Here is an 18,951-nt window from a genome sequence, read left to right as displayed (position 1 = left end):
CCATTATTTAACCAAACCTTGAAGGTTGAAGTTTTCTATTGCATTTGTAAAATCCAGATTTGTATTGACTCAATCATGGTTATGATCAAGTACAATAGAGTTAATTCGTCATTTCCCATTAAAAAGATATGCTCTAAGCTTTGCTGTGTAATCCGTTTAAGATATCAGATGGAATTTAACTGGGTTGCTTGATTTGTTCTGCGACTTAATAAGCAAATTTTACGTACCTCAACTCCCCATCATTTCCCCTCCTGTAGGTTCTTTTACTAATTTTGTAGAAATTTTTTAGTAATTTTTTTGGAGTCTAGCATTTACTCAATCACAAAATATACTTTTTATCTTTAATTTTAACACTTTGGTTGGGTGGTATATAATTCACTGGTTTGATTCAGTAGATTAATGTGGATTGGAATGGAATGCTTGTTCTTTAACTCCTTGCCAGAATATCTATTTAGCATTATATACTTAAATTATTTTAGTAATTTTTTTTTTTCTTTTGATTTGATTCATATAAGATATTATAATGAAGTGCAATGAATTACAATAACAATGAAAATTAAACACAACATATATAATCGATACAAACAATTAAACTCTTAAAGTGGAGAGAAAACCCCAATTAACTGAATTTCACTATTTATACAAGTAAATTTTAATATAGCATTTTGATAGTTATATATATGGAAGCATACTTTTTATTTTTTTTATGAATATCTGAAAAAGCCCTATGTTAGGGTTTTTTTCTAGGTTCTTGAAAACTCATTCCAATTAATCAAATATGATTTAAGAAACTAAACAACACCATAATGAATACTTGCACAGCAAAAGACACTGATATAAAAAGATTAGAATATCAGAACGTACCTTGACAGCACACCTACAAAGGTGGAACAAGCAGACTTCTTTCAAGAATTAAGATGTGTCTCAAGGCAGTAAAAATAATTTTATGGCCTTCTCTAATTCTGAAAGATGAAAACTCTTTCACCACACGGTGGGAGAACAACAAGAATGCAAAGCCAAATAATGGTGGTCATGTGAAATTGAAAATAAATAGGAAGAGAAAGTGGTAAACCTTTTATACTGATTATTTGAAAGAAAAAAAAAAGACAAAAAAAAAGACAAAAAAAACGAAACAAAATGGAGTGATTATAAACTACTTAACAAAGTGGAAACATGGCCTGGTGGTGGTTAGAAAAAGTCAACTTTCTGTTCATAACAGGTTTGGTGGTTCAACTGGATCCGAACCTAAATGATGTGTCAATCAGTTGTACTAGATGGTCCGGTCCGACTTTTAAAACACTGAAATCAGAATTTCTTCTACTTCATGCTTCCACCGAGAAATCCAACTCAGAATTTCTTCTTGATTGAGTCATCTCTGAAACTTTCAATCAGAGACAAAATCACAAACAAAGACAATTACAAAATGAAACAAAAACTGGGCTCCTCTTCAATTGTTACGTCTGGAGACTAGTCAAGGCAGCAAGTCTAAAGAATTACTTTCCAAGGGATTGGGAACTCCTCTTTCATAGCATACAACCACATGATGTAGTTGTTGGTAGTGTTTGGATTGCCAGAGACTCAACCGCAAGCAATACAAAGATTCAACTGCTCCATCATAAATTGAGCAACCTCAAGAGGTTAGTGGTGTTTGCCCCCCAAAAGCTCAATGTTTCTGTTGGACCAGATACTCCTAGCTAAATAAAATGGAGTGATTATAAAATATTTAACAAAGTGGAAACATGGTCTGCTGGTTGAAAAAAGTCGATTTTTCATTCATAAAAGGTTTGGTGGTTCATCTAAATCAGAACCTAAACCAGACAATGTGTCAACCGGTTGTACTGACTGGTCCGGTCCAACATTTAAAACACTGGTATTAACAATCCTGCTACTTACTTCATGCTTCCATCTAGACCTCCAAATGAGCATCCTCAAGCAGCTCTATTAAGTTCATTGATTGAGTCATCTCTGAAACTTTCAATCATAGACAAAATCACAAACAAAGACAACTAGAAAATGAAACAACCAAACTTGTTATTGAGAAAACTGAGCTTCTCTTCAGTTGATATTTTTGGGGACCATGTGAGAGAAACTAGTTTAAAGAATTGCTTTCCAAGAAATTGGGAACTTCATAGCATAAACAATATGACGTAGTTAGCAGAATTTGGGTTGCCCCAGGACGAAACTGCAAAACAATACAAAGATTCAACTGCTAAGTTCCATAGAACAAGATATAACGTTTAAACTAGAAATTCCGAGTACAAGTAAGGTGTTCTATATCTCCATCATCTATGGCCAATATTGATGTTTATAAAAGGAGAAGCTCAAGGATAGACATAGATCTATTAATGTCTCTTCAACCATGTGTTCGGATCCATGAATTCAATACAAACTTGAGAGATATTAGAGCAGAAGAAAAAAAAAAAAGACGAGGCAAAATCACATTTGGCATCATGTCTTTTATATCAAAGCATGAGTTATTATTAAATATTGTGACCATTATATGCCTTACTTCTTTAAAGTTAATCATAAACATTAACAACTTTTTGCATCAAATAATCTCTACAAGAACCCGTGAGAACTCCTTTAACTAGAAATCCACCATGGGGAAAAAAAAAAAAAACCTAACTTTCACAAAACAACATATGTGGAAAAAAAAAAGAAGCATGAAAATTTCAGAGCAAGAAAAACAGACCTTTATATAAAATGCAATATCTAAGCAAGTATGTATGAGTTAAATCAACTTTCAAGTAACAACAATTATCAATAAAGCATATATATATCAATGCAACACCTTGACAATGAAGTAGTTCTAGAAAACCTAGGTGGTTACTTGGACAATGAAGTAGTTCCAAAAAACGCACTAAGCATTTCCTTTGACAAATGATCTAATCCATCATCAGACAACATGTTACCTAGCAAGGTTACAGTGCATGGGTCCACAGAGATAGCTCTATCATCCATTATGTGAAGCAGTTGCAATGCTTTTTGTATTCCATTATTTTGTAGAAATCCTTGAACCAATATATTATATGAGTAAAAATTTGGTGAGCATCCTTCTTCTTCCATTTTCATTAGCAGCTCGCTTGCTTCATCAAGTAGCCTTCCCTTGCAAAGTCCATTGATCATTATATTGTATGTGTGGACATCAGGTTTCAAACCTTTAGCAGAAAGACTCAAGTAGAGTTTTCTTGCATCATCGAGCTTCCCAGCTTTGCACATACCCTGAATTAGGTTACTGTATATCACAATATCAGGAGCTAGTCCAGCCTTTTCAAGCTTTTTAAACAATGCTAATGCCTCATCAAGATGTTGGTTCTTGCATAGGCCATCCAAAAGAACAGAGTAAGTAAACAGATTAGGAATTTGGCCATGAACTTGCATCTCATTAAAAAGAAAAAGTGCATCTCGAAGTTTTCTTGCTTGGCACAAGCCACCAATAAGAGTGGTATAGGTAACAGTATCTGGAAGCAATCTTTTTCTAGACATTTCCTTAAAGAGACTCATGGCTTCATCTATGTTTTTGATCTTACAGTAACCATTAATCAAGATGTTATAAGTGATAACATCAGGAGCGCAACCCCTACTGACCATAACATCATACATTTTCCTTGCATCATCTGCTTGGCCACAAAGACAGTACCCATCCATTACAGAATTGTAAGTGGCAACACCAGGCACCACACCTCTTTGGATCATCAATTCAACCACAACTTGTGCTTCTTTGGCCTTTCCTTCTTTACAAAGTGCATCAACTAAAATGTTAAAAGTTTTAACATTTGGCCAGATTTTCTTACCAACCATTTCATTCAACAATCTTGTAGCTTCTTCCCATTCACCTAAACTAGATACACCTTGAATTAATGACGTGTAAGTGACGACATCTGGTGAAATACCTTTACCTATCATTTCCAAAAAGAGCTTGAAAGCCTCGGTTACTAGTCTGTCCTTGCAAAGGCTATCGATGATCATGCTGTATTGCACTAGTCCAGGCTCAAAACCTCCTATTTTTTCCATCTTTCTGAGCAAAAGAATAGCAGCACTAGTGTTTCCAATTTTGCATAGTCCATTCATTACAATGCCAAATGTAATGACATTGGGTTGGAACCCTTTCTCCACAATTTCATCAAAAAACTTAACTGCCGAAATGATCTTAGCATTTACACAAAGCCCGTTGATCAGGGTATTGAAGGTTGTGATGTTTGGTTCATAACCAAGTTTCAATAGATTCCCCAAAATAGAAAAACCCAAATCAACTCGATTCAACTTACAGAAACAATTAATCACAACGTTAAGTGTAAACTTATCAGGCTTGACGAACCCAGATTCTAACAAATTCATTTTCCTAAACAGAGAAATCACGGTGAAGTAATGCTTAGTTCTTGCAATTGAAGTTAAAAGTTGATTAAATTGAACAATTGAGGGCAAAGGTCGCATTCGAAGCATGTGATCAAATTGAGCTAGGGCATCATCATCATCGTCAACATTAGCAAACCCAAGTTGAAATTGGTCTTCCGCAGAAGCAGTGATATGAATATGAGAAGAGCGATTCAGTAAGATTGCAAGAAAACAAGGAAATTGAGAGAAAATACCCTTGTGAAGACGATCACAAACACCATTTTTGAAAACCACAGCAGCATCGGCACTTCTCGCCATCATCGTCATCTCTCTCTCTCTAACAAATTTCTCCACAAAACTCAGACGACGGGTTTCGTTTTTTCTGTTTTACCAAGCCAAAAAAAGGGCAAATTAAAAATTAAAAATTAAAAATTATCCTGAGGATTATATTTGCATAATAAATAAGGGAGTAATTTATTATACAAATATAAATCTAAAAGATAATTTGTTATGTAAATATAAATCTTAGGTGGCAAAATGTAATTTCTCAAATTTTAAGAAAAATTTATATTTTAGTCAAAACTCAAGGAGTGTTGGTAATTTGTCCCCCCAAAAAAAAATGAAGTGTTACAACGCGCACACAGGCCTTTCATATCAGTTTTAATTTTGCAATTTTTCTTTGCGGGCGCTTGCCTTTAGTCTTTAATCGAATTGGACGATACTGATCAACTTGTGAGGGTTCATCATGGATCTTGTTTTGATAATATGAACCGTTCAATGTGTAGAACTCGTCAAGTATTATATGTTTATAAAAAAATCGCGTTGATCGGATATCGATAACTATGTGATCAAATCAGTTTTGTAAAAAAAAAATAGACGACAAAAAATTGATAAGATGAGATAGCTATCGATATCCGATCAACGTGATTTTTTTACAGGTATATAGTACTCGACTATGAAGCATAGACACGGCAAAATGGAAGCCGTGGCGGTGTCGGATACGGGGACACGCCGGGGACACGGGGACACGCCGGGGACACGTACGGGACACGGCATCTGGCGTGTCCCCTTAATTTAATTTATTTTTTTGCAGGGGACACGCGTGTCCGAATCTGGACACGCCATGGACACGGCGAGAAGAGTAACTGAAAGGGGGAAAACGAGAACAAACCTGGTCGATCGACGATCCAGAGCCCTTCGACTTCGATCGACGATCCAGAGCCCCATTCTACTTCGACGATCCAGCCCCTTCGCCTTCGCAGAGCTCTCTCTCTGTCTCGCCTTTGCCTTCGCAGAGCTCACTCTCTCTCTCGCCTTCTCTCTCTCCCTCGCTTCTGATCCTGATCGCGATCGCGATTGCGATCGTCCTCTCTCTCGCTTCTGATCGCGATCGTCTCTTGCTTCGGTCTCCCTCTCTCTCGGTTCTCTCCCGTCTGTCTTCATCTCTTGATATTATAACAATTATAATTATTATATATTCATATATAATATATATAACTCATACCTATTATTATTTTATTATATAATAACTATATATAATATATATAACTAATAACTATTATTATTTTATTATATATTATATAATAGTTATTATATAACATAAATATACTCATTAGATAATGGATAATACATATTATAAGATAATATATACTTATACATATTAATAAATAAAAAAATAAATACATGTATGTAAAATAAAATAATTAATTACAACACATTATTTAAAAATATAATAAATAAATAAAATAATTAATATGTATTAAAATAAAAATATTTATAAAAAAATTAAAAAATTTGCCGTGTCCCCTGCCGTGTCCGTGTCCCCATTTTTTAGAAATTGCCGTGTCCCGTGTCCGTGTCCGTATCCGTATGCGTGTCCGTGTCCGTGTCCGTGCTTCATAGGTACTCGACAAGTTCTACCCATTGAACGGTCCGTATTATCAAAATGGAACCCGTGATAGGCCACCCACGGACCGAACAACACCGTCCAGTTCGATTAAGAACTGGAGGCAAGTTACTCCCTTCTTGCTCTATGTTTCTTGAAAGGGTTTGGACTGTCGGCCTGTTAGTTGGACTGGACAGTTATTCAAGTTGATTCGTAAAATATATTATTTTTTAGAAGATTAAATTAATTGGATAATAGATAACACATTTTAAAATTAATTTTGTATTAATTATTTATTTTTTTATCGTCTATTTTTTTTATACAAAATTAATTCGAACACGTAATTGTTGTTATTCAATCGATTTAATTTTTTACAAGAATAATTTACTTAACGAATCTTAAAATATGAACGGTTCAAATTATTAAAATAGGACTCAAGAGTGGTCCCACTAGGCTAGACAACACCTGTCTAAGTCAGATAAAAGACTGGAGAGAAACCCGTCCCTTTCTAGGATGTGAATAGTTTTGGAAAAATCTTGTCGAAAACAGTTTGCATAAATAATTTGCCAAATAAATTTTGATTTTTTTTTTAAAAAAGGACAAGATTAACATTAATTTTGATTTGATTGTGTTTTTATTTGGAGATATTACAGTTCAGTTGAGATATTGAAAAATAAGTACAAATATATGGTAAATTTTATAAATATTAATAATTATAATTATAATTTTTTATTTATAAATTTGTACTAAATTTATGGAATTACCACTTAAAGGTAATTTTTCTTTTTATATTTTCAGTTTTTTCTTTTGATATTCTAGAAAACCAATTTCCATTCTGGTGTTTACACTCTCATCAGTTTGATATTGGGCCACTTTATGAATAAAACTCTCCTTTCTTTTGCACCCAAAAAAGGAAAAAAAGAAAAGAAAACCAGTTTCCAAATTAATTTAATGGAATATAAATATTAAACAACTTTGAATAATTTGAAATCTCAACAGTTTCTATTTGAGTTTTCATTTATATCTTCTTCTTTTAATTATTATTATTTTTACTTTCCTTTATCTTAACAATTTTTTACTTAAATTCAAAATTTAAATACAACCTCAAGGAAATGGTAACTAAAAGTTCCAGTGTCCCAACCATTACTTTTTATTTCATATTGTTACCACGCATAACTAATGTTAGCTCAATGTTTACGCCATGAAGGTAGTCTTCTAAGGCTTAATTTTTTTAAAAAGTTCCATACTTTTTGGTCTAGAAATGCAATCAAAAAAATTATTATATTTATATTAATTGTTCGGAAGAAAAAAAAAATTACGTGTATAAAATAAAATAGAGTGATTATAAAATATTTAACAAAGTAGAAACATGGCCTAATGGTTAAAAAAAGTCAATTTTCTGTTCATAACTGGTTTGGTGGTTCATCTAAATCAGACAATGTGTCAACTGATTGTACTAACTAGTCTGCTCTAGCTTTGAAAACATTGGTATCAACAATCTTGCTACTTACTTTATGCTTCCAACCTGAGCTCCAATTGAGCATCCTAAAGGAGCTCTATCAAGCTCATTGGTTGAGTCATCTCTAAAACTTTCAATCATTGACAAAATCACAAAGACAATTACAAAATGAAACAACCTAACTTGTTATTGAGGAAACTGAGCTTCTCTTCGGTTGATATTTCTGACCAACTGAGAAAAACTAATTAAAAGAAAATTGAGCGTCTCTTCGATTGATATTTCTGACCAACTGAGAAAAACTAATTTAAAGAATTGCTTTCCAAGGAATTGGGAACCCCATAGCATACAACAATATGATGTAGTTAGCAGAATTTGGGTTGCCGAGGACAAAAATTTCAAAACAATACAAAGATTCAACTACTAAGTTCAATAGAACAAGACATAACGTTAAAACCGGAAATTCCAAGCACACACTACTGGAAAATACACCTTTGATGACAAAAAATGACGATAAAAATAATTTAGTCGCAAAAGTTACACATTCTAGTTACAAAAAATAATTTGGTCGGCAAATGTACACACTTTAGCTACTAAAAAATATTTGGTTGGCAAATGTACAATCTTTAGCTACTAAAAATAATTTAGTCGGAATTTATTTTACTTTTGACAACTAACTGAGTTTCAGTCATTGAAAACAGAGTTTTGGGTGACTAATAAAAATTTGACCCTAAATGTATAATCTTTAGTTACAAAAAAATAATTTTGTCGGTATTTATTTTAGTTTTGGCAACTAATTGAGTTTTAGTTGTTGAAAATAGAGTTTTGGGCGACCCCAAAAAAAAAAAATAAAAAAAAAATTTGGTCCCTAAATATACAATCTTTAGCTACCATAAATAACTTAGTCAGTTATTTAACTTTTAGCTACTAAATTTTAGTAGGCAATTGTAATTGGGAAATGCTAGGTGTCATGAAGAATTTTCATGAAAACTGTCATGAAAACCATCTGCACCGTTAGATCAGGTATGTGTCTCATGATCCAACGGTGCAGACAGTTTTCATGACAATTTTCATAAAACGTAGCAGGACCCATTGTAATTAGCCTACAAGGTGTTCTATATCTCCATCATCCATGGCCGATATTGATGATTAGAAAAGGAGAAGTTGAAGGATAGACCTAGATCTATTAATGTCTCTTCAACCATGCATTCGGATCCATGAACTCAATACAAACTTGAGAGATATTAGAGCTGAAGACAAAAAAGAGAGGCGGCAAATTCGCATTTGGCATCATATCTTTTATATCAAAGCATGAGTTGTTTATGACCATTATATCCCTTACTTTTTTAAAGTTAATAATCATAAGCATATAACAACTTTATGTCATCAAATAATCTCTACAAGAACACGAGAGAAGTATTTCAACTAGAAATCCTCCATGAAAAAAAAAAAAAAAACAAACAAACAAACAAACTGTAAGATACAGATAATGTAGCGGGTAAAATGATTCAAACCATACATTGTGTAAAGAATCCGAAACGAAGAACCTTGTGGGTAAATCACGTGCTTGACAACCACGAACTATAAACTTCCAACAATGGAGTGATACCATAGTATGAGTATCATCCACTCTAGTCACAGCGCAAAGGCCTGATTGTTTTTCATGTGGGAGAGAGTTAGAGAGAGAGAGTATGGAAAAAATGTTACGGGTAAAAAAACATAACATATCTGATATTTATTAAATAGATCATATATATAATCTCACATCCTTATCTCCTATTAGGATAAGATAGATTGGATGCAGATAGTTGGTTATCCTAACAGGATAAATAGAAAATTCAACTTACATGAATAATTTGAATGGGCCATGGGTCACATGGGCCCCCAAATCCGGGTCCAATACCCCGGCCCAATTTCCAACATCTCCCACTCGCACATGAGTTGGCATGACACTGCCACATCTCTATCTCAATCTCCCCAAATATTTAACAATCTCATACTAGCCAATAAACCGTGCGACCGCTGAGAAACACCTGCATGTGGGAGCTCTATACTAGAACTCAAAAATGAGCCAGCATAGAGACATCAACCCAAAAATAAAATATACCCCAAACCCATCTAATCACACTGGTTCAAAAAATATCTTTAATCCCTCAAAAGTGCATGTTTGACCCTCTCAATTCTTGCAATATATTCACACTTAATCCGCCTCTCATACAGAGCGATGTGAATTGCCGGCAGTGAATATACAACAGTGGTATAATACTAGATGATCTTTCCTTTGCCCTCATACTATTTAGTTTAGAATTGGCCGCTTTCCCAGTGATGTCCTTTAAGGCCAAATCATACATGACCGCATGCAACATATCAAAGTAGCAAAACATCAACCCTTTACCTTATGACATAGTCAAAAGTCACAAAAGGATATATAAATAAAAGTCATATCAATAATGACATGTAAGACTCACACAGTGAGGAAACGAGGATCCATTCTCTCACCCCATTACTCAATCACCAAGCACATGTAGTATGAATACATGCTACGGTAGAGTAACTCTTCCAAAGAGTGACGTCATACTCAATACATTGTACAAATCTTAGTCTAGTCGTTTTTTAGCGCCTAACCCAAATTCTCTATTTGCTTGTCTTCCAGGCTCCAAATGAGATCTCGCATTTGGCTAATCATAACAGGCACAACATGGAAAGTGGGTACTCACATCCATGTTTGGTCCTTAACACGAACTCATCTTGGTTGTAACCAAGGCGACATACATAGTGGATAATTTAAGCCTTTCTTGGCCCTAAATAAAAATAAACCAGTAGTCTCATCCTTACTCACTCCCAAGTGCCAAGGGCGATTGCTCATGTGAGTGAGCCAATCTTGCCTGCTGACATCATCATCTGCTAATCATTATGACACAAACCATAATAGTGTCAACATCCCATCATCTTGCAACAAATAAGTGATCGATTTTAAAAAACACGACCACAGTCTGTGCAATTCTAGATTCCAAGCATAAGCCTTATCAGCACCTCTTGCAATAAGCATATACAAAGGAATCCACAATGTGCGCCTCACATGAAGTGGTTTAAGATCACTACTTCTGGCGCAATTACCTATCTAAAGATATTTGGTGACCAATCTGCGTTCTTTCAAGATGCGCCCAACTAGCGCATTGAATTTTACAATGGGCAAATTTATATACTACTAGTAAAGCATTCTATCTACAGTCTAATGAGCAAGGTTAATGTCTAAACTACTCAGTTGACCATTTACCAAAGATAACACTCATTATGCCAAATACGCCCACATAGCATACTTCAGGCTCCCATAACAAAAAAAGATCAAGGAATATAGGTCATCTGTTTCTCTCAAAGACAATTTGAGGATTCACTCAATAGCTAAGGCTCTGGCTTTTACCGATAGGTAAGTCAATGGGTTTGCAATTTTGCATCTAGAATCATTCTAGGATGTTTCTTATGTAAGTCATCAAAGACAAACTGGGAATTCTCTCAAAACAATCCTTAAGGATCGTACATCCGAGTATATAAATTGCATCACTCATGTCTATCATCTCTAAAACAGAGGACTACCCTAGGTGACGACAACCTTATAAATTCCTGGCTCATAATGACTAAGTAAGGAAAAACTTCTTTTGGACCATTGATCATGCCTCAGTGGTCTTCATCATAGTTTTAAATCGCGGTATCGGGTAATGTAACGATATCGGTCGCGGAGTATCAGTATCGGTAGTATCGACCGGTACGTATCTGGAATCGGGTGTCGAGGCCGTGAAATTTTAAAAATCATTAACAATCCCTCTAAAACTCAATTTTATGCATTTTTTTGACTCTTTCAAACTTAATTTACCACATTTTTATCAAAATTTTGATATGTAGGAACACTTTTAGACTTGATTTGATTTCAATATTTATTTTTCTTGTCTTTTTTTCCTTTGTTCAACTGAAAAAAATATATATATATATATATTAATATAAACAGAGGTATAGGTGTATAAACAAATAAATAAAAATAAATAAAACTAAACAATGGCTTAAAAAGGTACAGAACAGTGGCTCAAAAAGAACCTATCCTCTCTCTCTCTCTCTCTCTCTCTCTCTCCCCCTCCCTCTCTCTCTATCTCTAAAAAATGCAGAACGGTGGCTTACAAAGGCAATTACGAAACAGAAAAAAAAAAAAAATTTTGAAATGTGAAACATAAACAGAGCATAGAAAGAAGCTTGCAAGTTGCATAAGTTCTGTGGTTGCCCACTTTTGTTAAAGCTCCACCCAAGAATATAGTGGTTGGTTACTAGTAAATAGTCCAGTAGAAGAAGAGAAACCATCATACAAAGAATCCAAAAGAATTGAAGAAATATTGATGTGTGTTGACAAGAGAGGTTGGTCTGGTTTTGGACTTTGAATAGGAGCCAACAACTCAAGGCGAACAACAGTACAACAACAACAAATAGAAACAGAAACAACAAAACAAAAACAGGGCATAAAACAGAGCACAATTTCATCTATACCGACGATGGCAAATCTGTATCGGAACTGTATTGCTCCATGTATCGGATTCAAGCCGATATGCATCGGGAATCGGACGATACGGCTGTGAATTTCATTCCCACCGGTATACCGATCCATATCCGAATCGGCGGTCTAATTTTTCGGTACAAATCGGCTGGTTCGGTACGTACCGGCCGATATTTAGAACTATGGTCTTCTTCAATCATCGTTGGCCTATCATGGCCCTACGAAATCTAAGAACCAATATTTGGATAACTGTTTTAGGCTGTAAAAGATTTATTAGAACTAGCAACCTTTTTGCGCTCCTAACTTTTCACTATAAAAGCAGAAGGTAAATCTCTACGGATCTATTTATCCAATTCTCCAACAAGAAGTTGGGTCACAACGTCCACAAATCAATGTTCCGAACTTATGTCAATCATAGCCTAAGTCGAAATAACCTCATTCCCTAGGAAGAAGTCTTCTCATGGTCTACGTCTTCCTCAATGGTGCGACTTTTCGGTATCTAGCGAGCCTTATGCCTCAACAATGACTATCCAAATTGCGCATAACTTTAGAACAGCTTTGCGTCATAATGGAAAGTCAACCAAATTATAGAAATGGTTAATTCTCAAAGACTTTGTCTTAAACTGCGCAACATTGATCTACTTTCGAAAAATAGGAGACTAGAGCCTTTGGCATTATCCTAGGTTCTTTATCATCTTACGGAGTAATCATGAATGTTTCCCTCTCAATCACCCAGTGATGATGTGAAAAATTTTCACATTCGCTAACAAAGAATGTAGAGTATTCTGCTCTAATGGAGTAATACACTAGTAGGCACATCACTCCCACTGTCCCTCGGATATTGAAAATTTCTTTCCATTCTTAACTAGGCTACATAAAGCGTTATACTTAGAATTCTCTATCTTATAGCGCTCCAAAACTCTATTCACGTCACCTTTACTAAGAAAACTTTATGTGACTTAGTTACACTACCACAAAGCTGCTTACCTATATACACATAATCCAGAGGGTTTACATGACAGCATACAATAATGCGCCACATGACCCTAAGTGTTTACAAGACAGCATACAATAATGCGCCATAGAACCCTAGGTCTTAACTTCGCAACCTTATGAGAAGTAAAATAAAGATAAGCTGCTTAACGGTTACAGATCGCCCATAGATGGCTCTCCGTTAACCCATTACTCAAATGGAGTGTAAAATCTGATATGAAGGGCACTTAGTTAAGGATATAGGCAACAAACTATAGTGCAATTCCCAATTAAGAAACATTTTGTGCCATCATCCACCTAACATTAACAATACTGAATTACTTATCTCTACTACACCATTGTGTTGCTAAGTACTAGGAATAATCAATTTTTTAAGCATTCATTTCTCTTAATAGAACTTTCTAAAATAACTCAAATAGATACTCGCCACCTTGGTCAAAACTAAAAGAACGAAAGCTGTTATCTGATTGATCTCAACCTCATATGTGTAATGTCAAAAATCATCTCAAAACTTTTGACTTATGGGAGATCAGATAGTCTTGACTTAGATGCGTATCATAATTTATAAATGTGTCAAGATTAAGGCTAGCTATCATACCCTTATACATATCCAGTCATAAATATCATAGTGGACTAAATTGGCCAATATAAATGCCCTTCTGTGGCTTTCTTACTTACTTGTGCGCAATCATTGCGAACAAAGTTACACATTCACATGAGAGCAGGATGTCACAAGTGGGTGGGCTTGAGAGGGCCTACTCAAACCATCCATGTCATTTTCTCATTAATGGGATTAAGTATAATAAGCCACCGGTTCATGACCAATGTCATAAACTAATTCCAATCATCCTAATGTGTGAGTTCTTGAAGACAAGTTTTAAAGGTTTAGGCCCAGCTAGGTAATGACTTACGACTAATTCATGTTCACTAGATCATAAAAGGATGTCATGGAGATATCAAGTGCGCCTAAGTCACAAATTTAACTAGTAAGTGCTAATCCCCTGCACCTTCAAGTCAATTTTATTCTCCATACACTTTACTGCATCTAGTTAAAAGATGATGATACTCCTCTTGCCATCTCTGTTTCTTGCTTCATAGTTACTTGCAATTAATTCTACTATCCACAAGAAGGATAGAATGAGTTATCAATCTATGACATCTCCCGAAGTAACTTAAGTGTGAATTAGGCTAAAGTGTCTAATTCAACACAATGCTCTCATGAGCCATGCGTCAAATTCCTAGAGTCATAACAACCTTGTCGGCCTTGATCTTTTCATTATTATGCTGCAACGTTTGTGCTTAGTTGTAAACGTTATTCAAAAGCATTAGCCTAGCTAAGGAATCATACAAAGAAGCACCTCCTCATGTCTCACACTCAAGTGTGGAGACAGTAAGTGTCTAGACTTAGACAAGTTGGCAATGCTAATAGATTTTGCAGCCACTTGGCGCTAATCTTTTCACTTAGTGTTAATAGATTTTTGCTGTTACTAAGCGCTAATCTTTTAACTTCAAGTGATACTTTAATGCACACTATTATAGTGTGTGAAATTTTGCTCCATCCACTCCCAACAGTTGGGTAGAGAGCAAAACACTGCTCATACTGGCTACTCATCATACACTTAATGACTAATTCATTTAAGCTCGCATTTCTTGGATGACATGACTCTTGAATGTTACTTCATCCAATGATGCAACATTATTACAAGTTAAATTACAAAGTCAATCTGCATAGCTCAATAGTCAAGATCTTATACAGATCTATTGAGGGCTTACTAATTTCACAACTCCAAAACTTACCAATCAAAACTACGTAGCATGCAGCTAACCATAGCACACACATCAGTTTTTATTGTGCCAAACAAGGCAACCTAAACCACGACGACTTTGAGTCATGTTTCCTTACTTTGGCTTAATTAAGATCTGACCTAAAGTCTCCAAGACTTTTTGCTCATCTAAAGAATATGATTGCATTATTCACATTTGAACATCTCTACTAAGTCTAAGTCAACCAAATTAACTTCCATAAGCTAAGTCAATTTAGAGAGAAATTAGCATTGGGATTAATTTGATTAGCATAATATAATTTTGCCCCAAAAATCTAAATTAAATAGTGACAATCTTACACAAGTCTCAAGATCGAAAATCCGCTATGCTCGTATCATCTCTTGCGCCACAGGTGACAATTATCCAAATTTAATTTAATTCATGCGCAAAATATTAGTTTTCGGGATGTAAATCTACAAAGATATCTCTCAACCGAACAACCTCCCGCTGACTATGGCATGTCTAAAGCATGATAAAATATTCTAATTCCATACAATAGCATCTTAATGTAGATTCACAATCAACTCATACTATGTTACATTTAATAATAGAATTTAAATAAATAGAAAAAATTAATCATGCTATTCTAATCACAACATATTAGAAACTCTAGGAAAAAATTAACAATATACAATGTTTAATATTCAGATTATGCCATAACAGAAAATACATCACTTATGAAATTTTTTGGTATTTTAAATAATTAATAAATACACATAAAATCATAAATAAATATTCTAGAATTTGGGAAAAAACAAAAATATACCAGTAAATAGTACACCATTACAGTAGTCTACTATAAAAATTTTAGCCTCAAAAGCTTAGTCATGCAACCCCAGAAGCATTTTAAAGCAAAAATAATGAATTATTATTTCAGGAAAATTATTTTTTATTTTTATAAAATTTTGAAAATTTTACAGTAGATAAAAAGTTTAATTCTAAGTCCAACATTACCAATGACGCTCAAGACAAAGTTATAACGAATTATTTAAGACCATTTAACGCGATTCAGGATTTAAAGGAAAAACAAACAGTGCCTTAACATCCAACTGCCAAGCATGCCAAGCCGGCGCGGAAAAATGGCGCGGCTCGGCTCGGCACAGCGCACAATGCGCACGTGGCAGCGCACATGGCACGGCTCAAAGCAGCGCGGCTCAGCGCGCGTGTAGGAATGGCGCAAGTCGAGCGCGTAGGAAGCGCACCTAGAGCATGCGGCTGACGGTGACGCGTGTCGCATGCGTGATGGTGCATGGAAACGCGTGGGAAGCGCACCTGGCGCATGAAAGTGCGTGGCCCGCCACTGATGGCGTCATTTGGCAGGTGAGACTCACGCGCCGTCTTCCGAGGTGTTTTCTAGTCCAATTTTGGTACTGCCGAACTCCATTTTCCAAAATAAAAATATTTGTGGACTCAAAAATGGCATTTAACAAACACAAATAATGGAGTGTAGCACACTCTCTCTCTAATGAGAGTAGAAGTGTAGAAACTTTGTACTTCATCTTCTTCCTTAAGCCACCAAAAACACAAAACGAACTCAAATTAGGGTTTGCTTTTTCTCATCAACCATAAGTTGGAATCTGACCCATAATATACCATTTCGAAGGTATCAAAACAAGGATTCCAAATATATAATTTTCATAATATAAAAACAAAGCATGTAAAACCAGAATGCAGTCAAAGTTACGAAAAATTAAATATGAATCTCTGTTTTTCTCAAAATTCGACCTTTGGATTTTCATGAAACTTTGCAGATATATTCTACATGAAATATACTACAACATACGTAAATTTCAAGTTGATCAGAGAACGTTCGAAAAAATATTAATTTTTCATGCATATATCATGTGTATATGTATATATAATTATATACATATTTTAATGTACAAAAAACAAGCACGAAAATGCCCATTTATGGCTCTAATACCTATGTAAGATACAGATAATGCAGCGGGTAAAATGATTCAAACCATACCTTGTGTAAAAGAATCCGAAACGAAGAACCTTGTGGGTAAATCACGTGCTTGACAACCACGAACTATAAACTTCCAACAATGGAGTGATACCACAGTATGACAATCACCCACTCTAGTCACAGTGCAAAGGCTTGATCGCTTTTCATGTGGGAGAGAGTTAGAGAGAGAGTATGGGAAAAAATGTTATGGGTAAAAAAAACATAACGTATCTGATATCTATTAAATAGATCAGATAATAATCTCACATCCCTATCTCCTAATAGGATAAGATAGATTGGATGGAGATAGTTGGTTATCCTAACAGAATAAATAGAAAATTCAAATTACATGAGTAATTTGAATGGGCCATGGGTCATGCCACATGGGCGCCCAAATCCGGGTCCAATATCCAGCCCAATTTCCAACACAAACAAACAAACTTTCACAAACTACAAGTGGAAGAAAAAAAGAAGCATGAAAATTTCAGAGCAACAAAAACAGACCTTTATATAAAATATCATATCAAAGCAAGTATGTTCTTCCCACTCACCTAAACTAGATACACCTTGAATTAACAACGTGCAAGTGACGACATTTCTGAAAAGAACTTCAAAGCCTCGGTTACTAGTCTGTCCTTGCAAAGGCTACCGATGACCATGCTATATTCCACTAGTCCAGGCTCACAATCTCCTTTTTCTTCCATCTTTCTAAGCAAAAGAATAGCAGCACTAGTGTTTCCAATTTTCCATAGTCCATTCATTATAGTGCCGTAAGTAATGAAATTGGGTTGGAACCCTTTCTCCACAACTTCGTCGAAAAACTTAACATGTTACCATTAAGACAAAACCCTTTGATGAGGGTATTGAAGGTTCTGGTGTCTAGTTCATAACCAAGTTTAAATATTTTCCCAAAAACAGAAAAACCCAAATCAATTCGATTCAAGTTACAGAAACAATTAATAACGATGTTAAGTCTACAAACATCATAGAAATCCAATTTTGTAAACAGAGAAATTGCAGTGGAATAATGCTTTGATCTTGTAATTGAAGTTAACAGGTGGTTGAATTGAAGAATTGAGGGCAAAGGTCGCATTCGAAGCATGTGATCGAACTGAGTTAGGGCATCATCATCGTCAATGTTAGCAAACCCGTATTGGAATTTGAAATTCTACTTGGAAGACAAATTAAAGTGGGTTTGGGAATGAAATAAAGCTAAAACACAAGGGAATGAAGTGAGAATACCTTTTTGAAGATCACAAACACCATCTCTCAAAACCATACTAGCTTTTGGGATTTTCTGCATCATTATCGTCAGCTTCTCTCTCCAAAACTCTCATCCTCTCTCACACTCGTCTATGCACACCAGATAAAGCACAAAAAAAATAAAAAACAAGTACATGCGCACTAGATGCATTTGTATATGTTTTTATTTTTATTTTTATACTCTTAATAGAGCCAAAATATTCCATAATTTTTTTTTTTTATATAAAAAGCCAAAATGTAATTCACAGATGGTTATTACTTAAAATGTTATCCACATTTCGCATTGAAGTTAGAGTGCTTATTTTCAATATATGTATCTTGTATAATATTGTTTGGTTGTGTATTGTATTCGATTTATTAGATAATGAAAAATAAAGAAGGCAATCATTCAACAGATACCATTAAATAAAATATAACAAGTACATAACAAAAGAATTTATTAGTAATAGATTAAGCTAGAAACATTTCTATTTATGCACATACTCCATATTATGTGCCTACTCTCTATTTTCTTTTTCTTTTTCTTTTTTTTTTCAAATTTTTATTCAAATCTATGATCCAAACACAATATATAAGGAAATTATGAAAAATGTATTACAAATCATTCTATGGACAAATTAAGAAATGATTGTTCCATTGTATTTTATTTTATTATAATGAACCAAATACTACACAAGTGATTATCACACATATCTATTGAAGAGCAA

The 18,951-nt window shown here is 34.6% G+C and overlaps 2 protein-coding genes across 6 annotated transcripts in view; one reads left to right on the top strand and one right to left on the bottom strand.

Annotated features, from left to right (window-relative positions):
* Nucleotides 1-18,951, top strand: part of LOC114314054 (uncharacterized) — a 287,622-nt gene that overhangs the window by 67,787 nt on the left and 200,884 nt on the right. The gene's annotated exons all lie outside the window — the stretch shown is intronic.
* LOC114302477 (uncharacterized) lies at nt 1,892-18,393 on the bottom strand. Of its 4 annotated transcripts, XM_082922827.1 has the most exons (4): nt 18,224-18,353; nt 17,003-17,133; nt 9,196-9,326; nt 2,671-4,717 (listed from the first exon to the last, which is right to left on the bottom strand). In XM_082922827.1, the coding sequence occupies exon 4, from the start codon at nt 4,660-4,662 to the stop codon at nt 2,827-2,829; it is 1,836 nt and encodes a 611-aa protein (XP_082778953.1). In that variant the 5' UTR covers nt 4,663-4,717; nt 9,196-9,326; nt 17,003-17,133; nt 18,224-18,353; the 3' UTR covers nt 2,671-2,826. The 4 variants fall into 4 exon arrangements, with proteins under 4 accessions (XP_082778963.1, XP_082778953.1, XP_082778957.1 ...); XM_082922837.1 differs by lacking the exons at nt 9,196-9,326; nt 17,003-17,133 and adding an exon at nt 1,892-2,182 and having other exon boundaries at nt 2,913-4,717; nt 18,224-18,356; XM_082922831.1 differs by lacking the exon at nt 17,003-17,133 and having other exon boundaries at nt 18,224-18,393.

The sequence above is a fragment of the Camellia sinensis genome, chromosome 1 (assembly GCF_055761805.1).
Source record: "Camellia sinensis isolate YWXY chromosome 1, ASM5576180v1, whole genome shotgun sequence".
NCBI classification, from domain to species: domain Eukaryota; kingdom Viridiplantae; phylum Streptophyta; class Magnoliopsida; order Ericales; family Theaceae; genus Camellia; species Camellia sinensis.
This window is presented reverse-complemented; position numbering and strand designations above follow the sequence as displayed.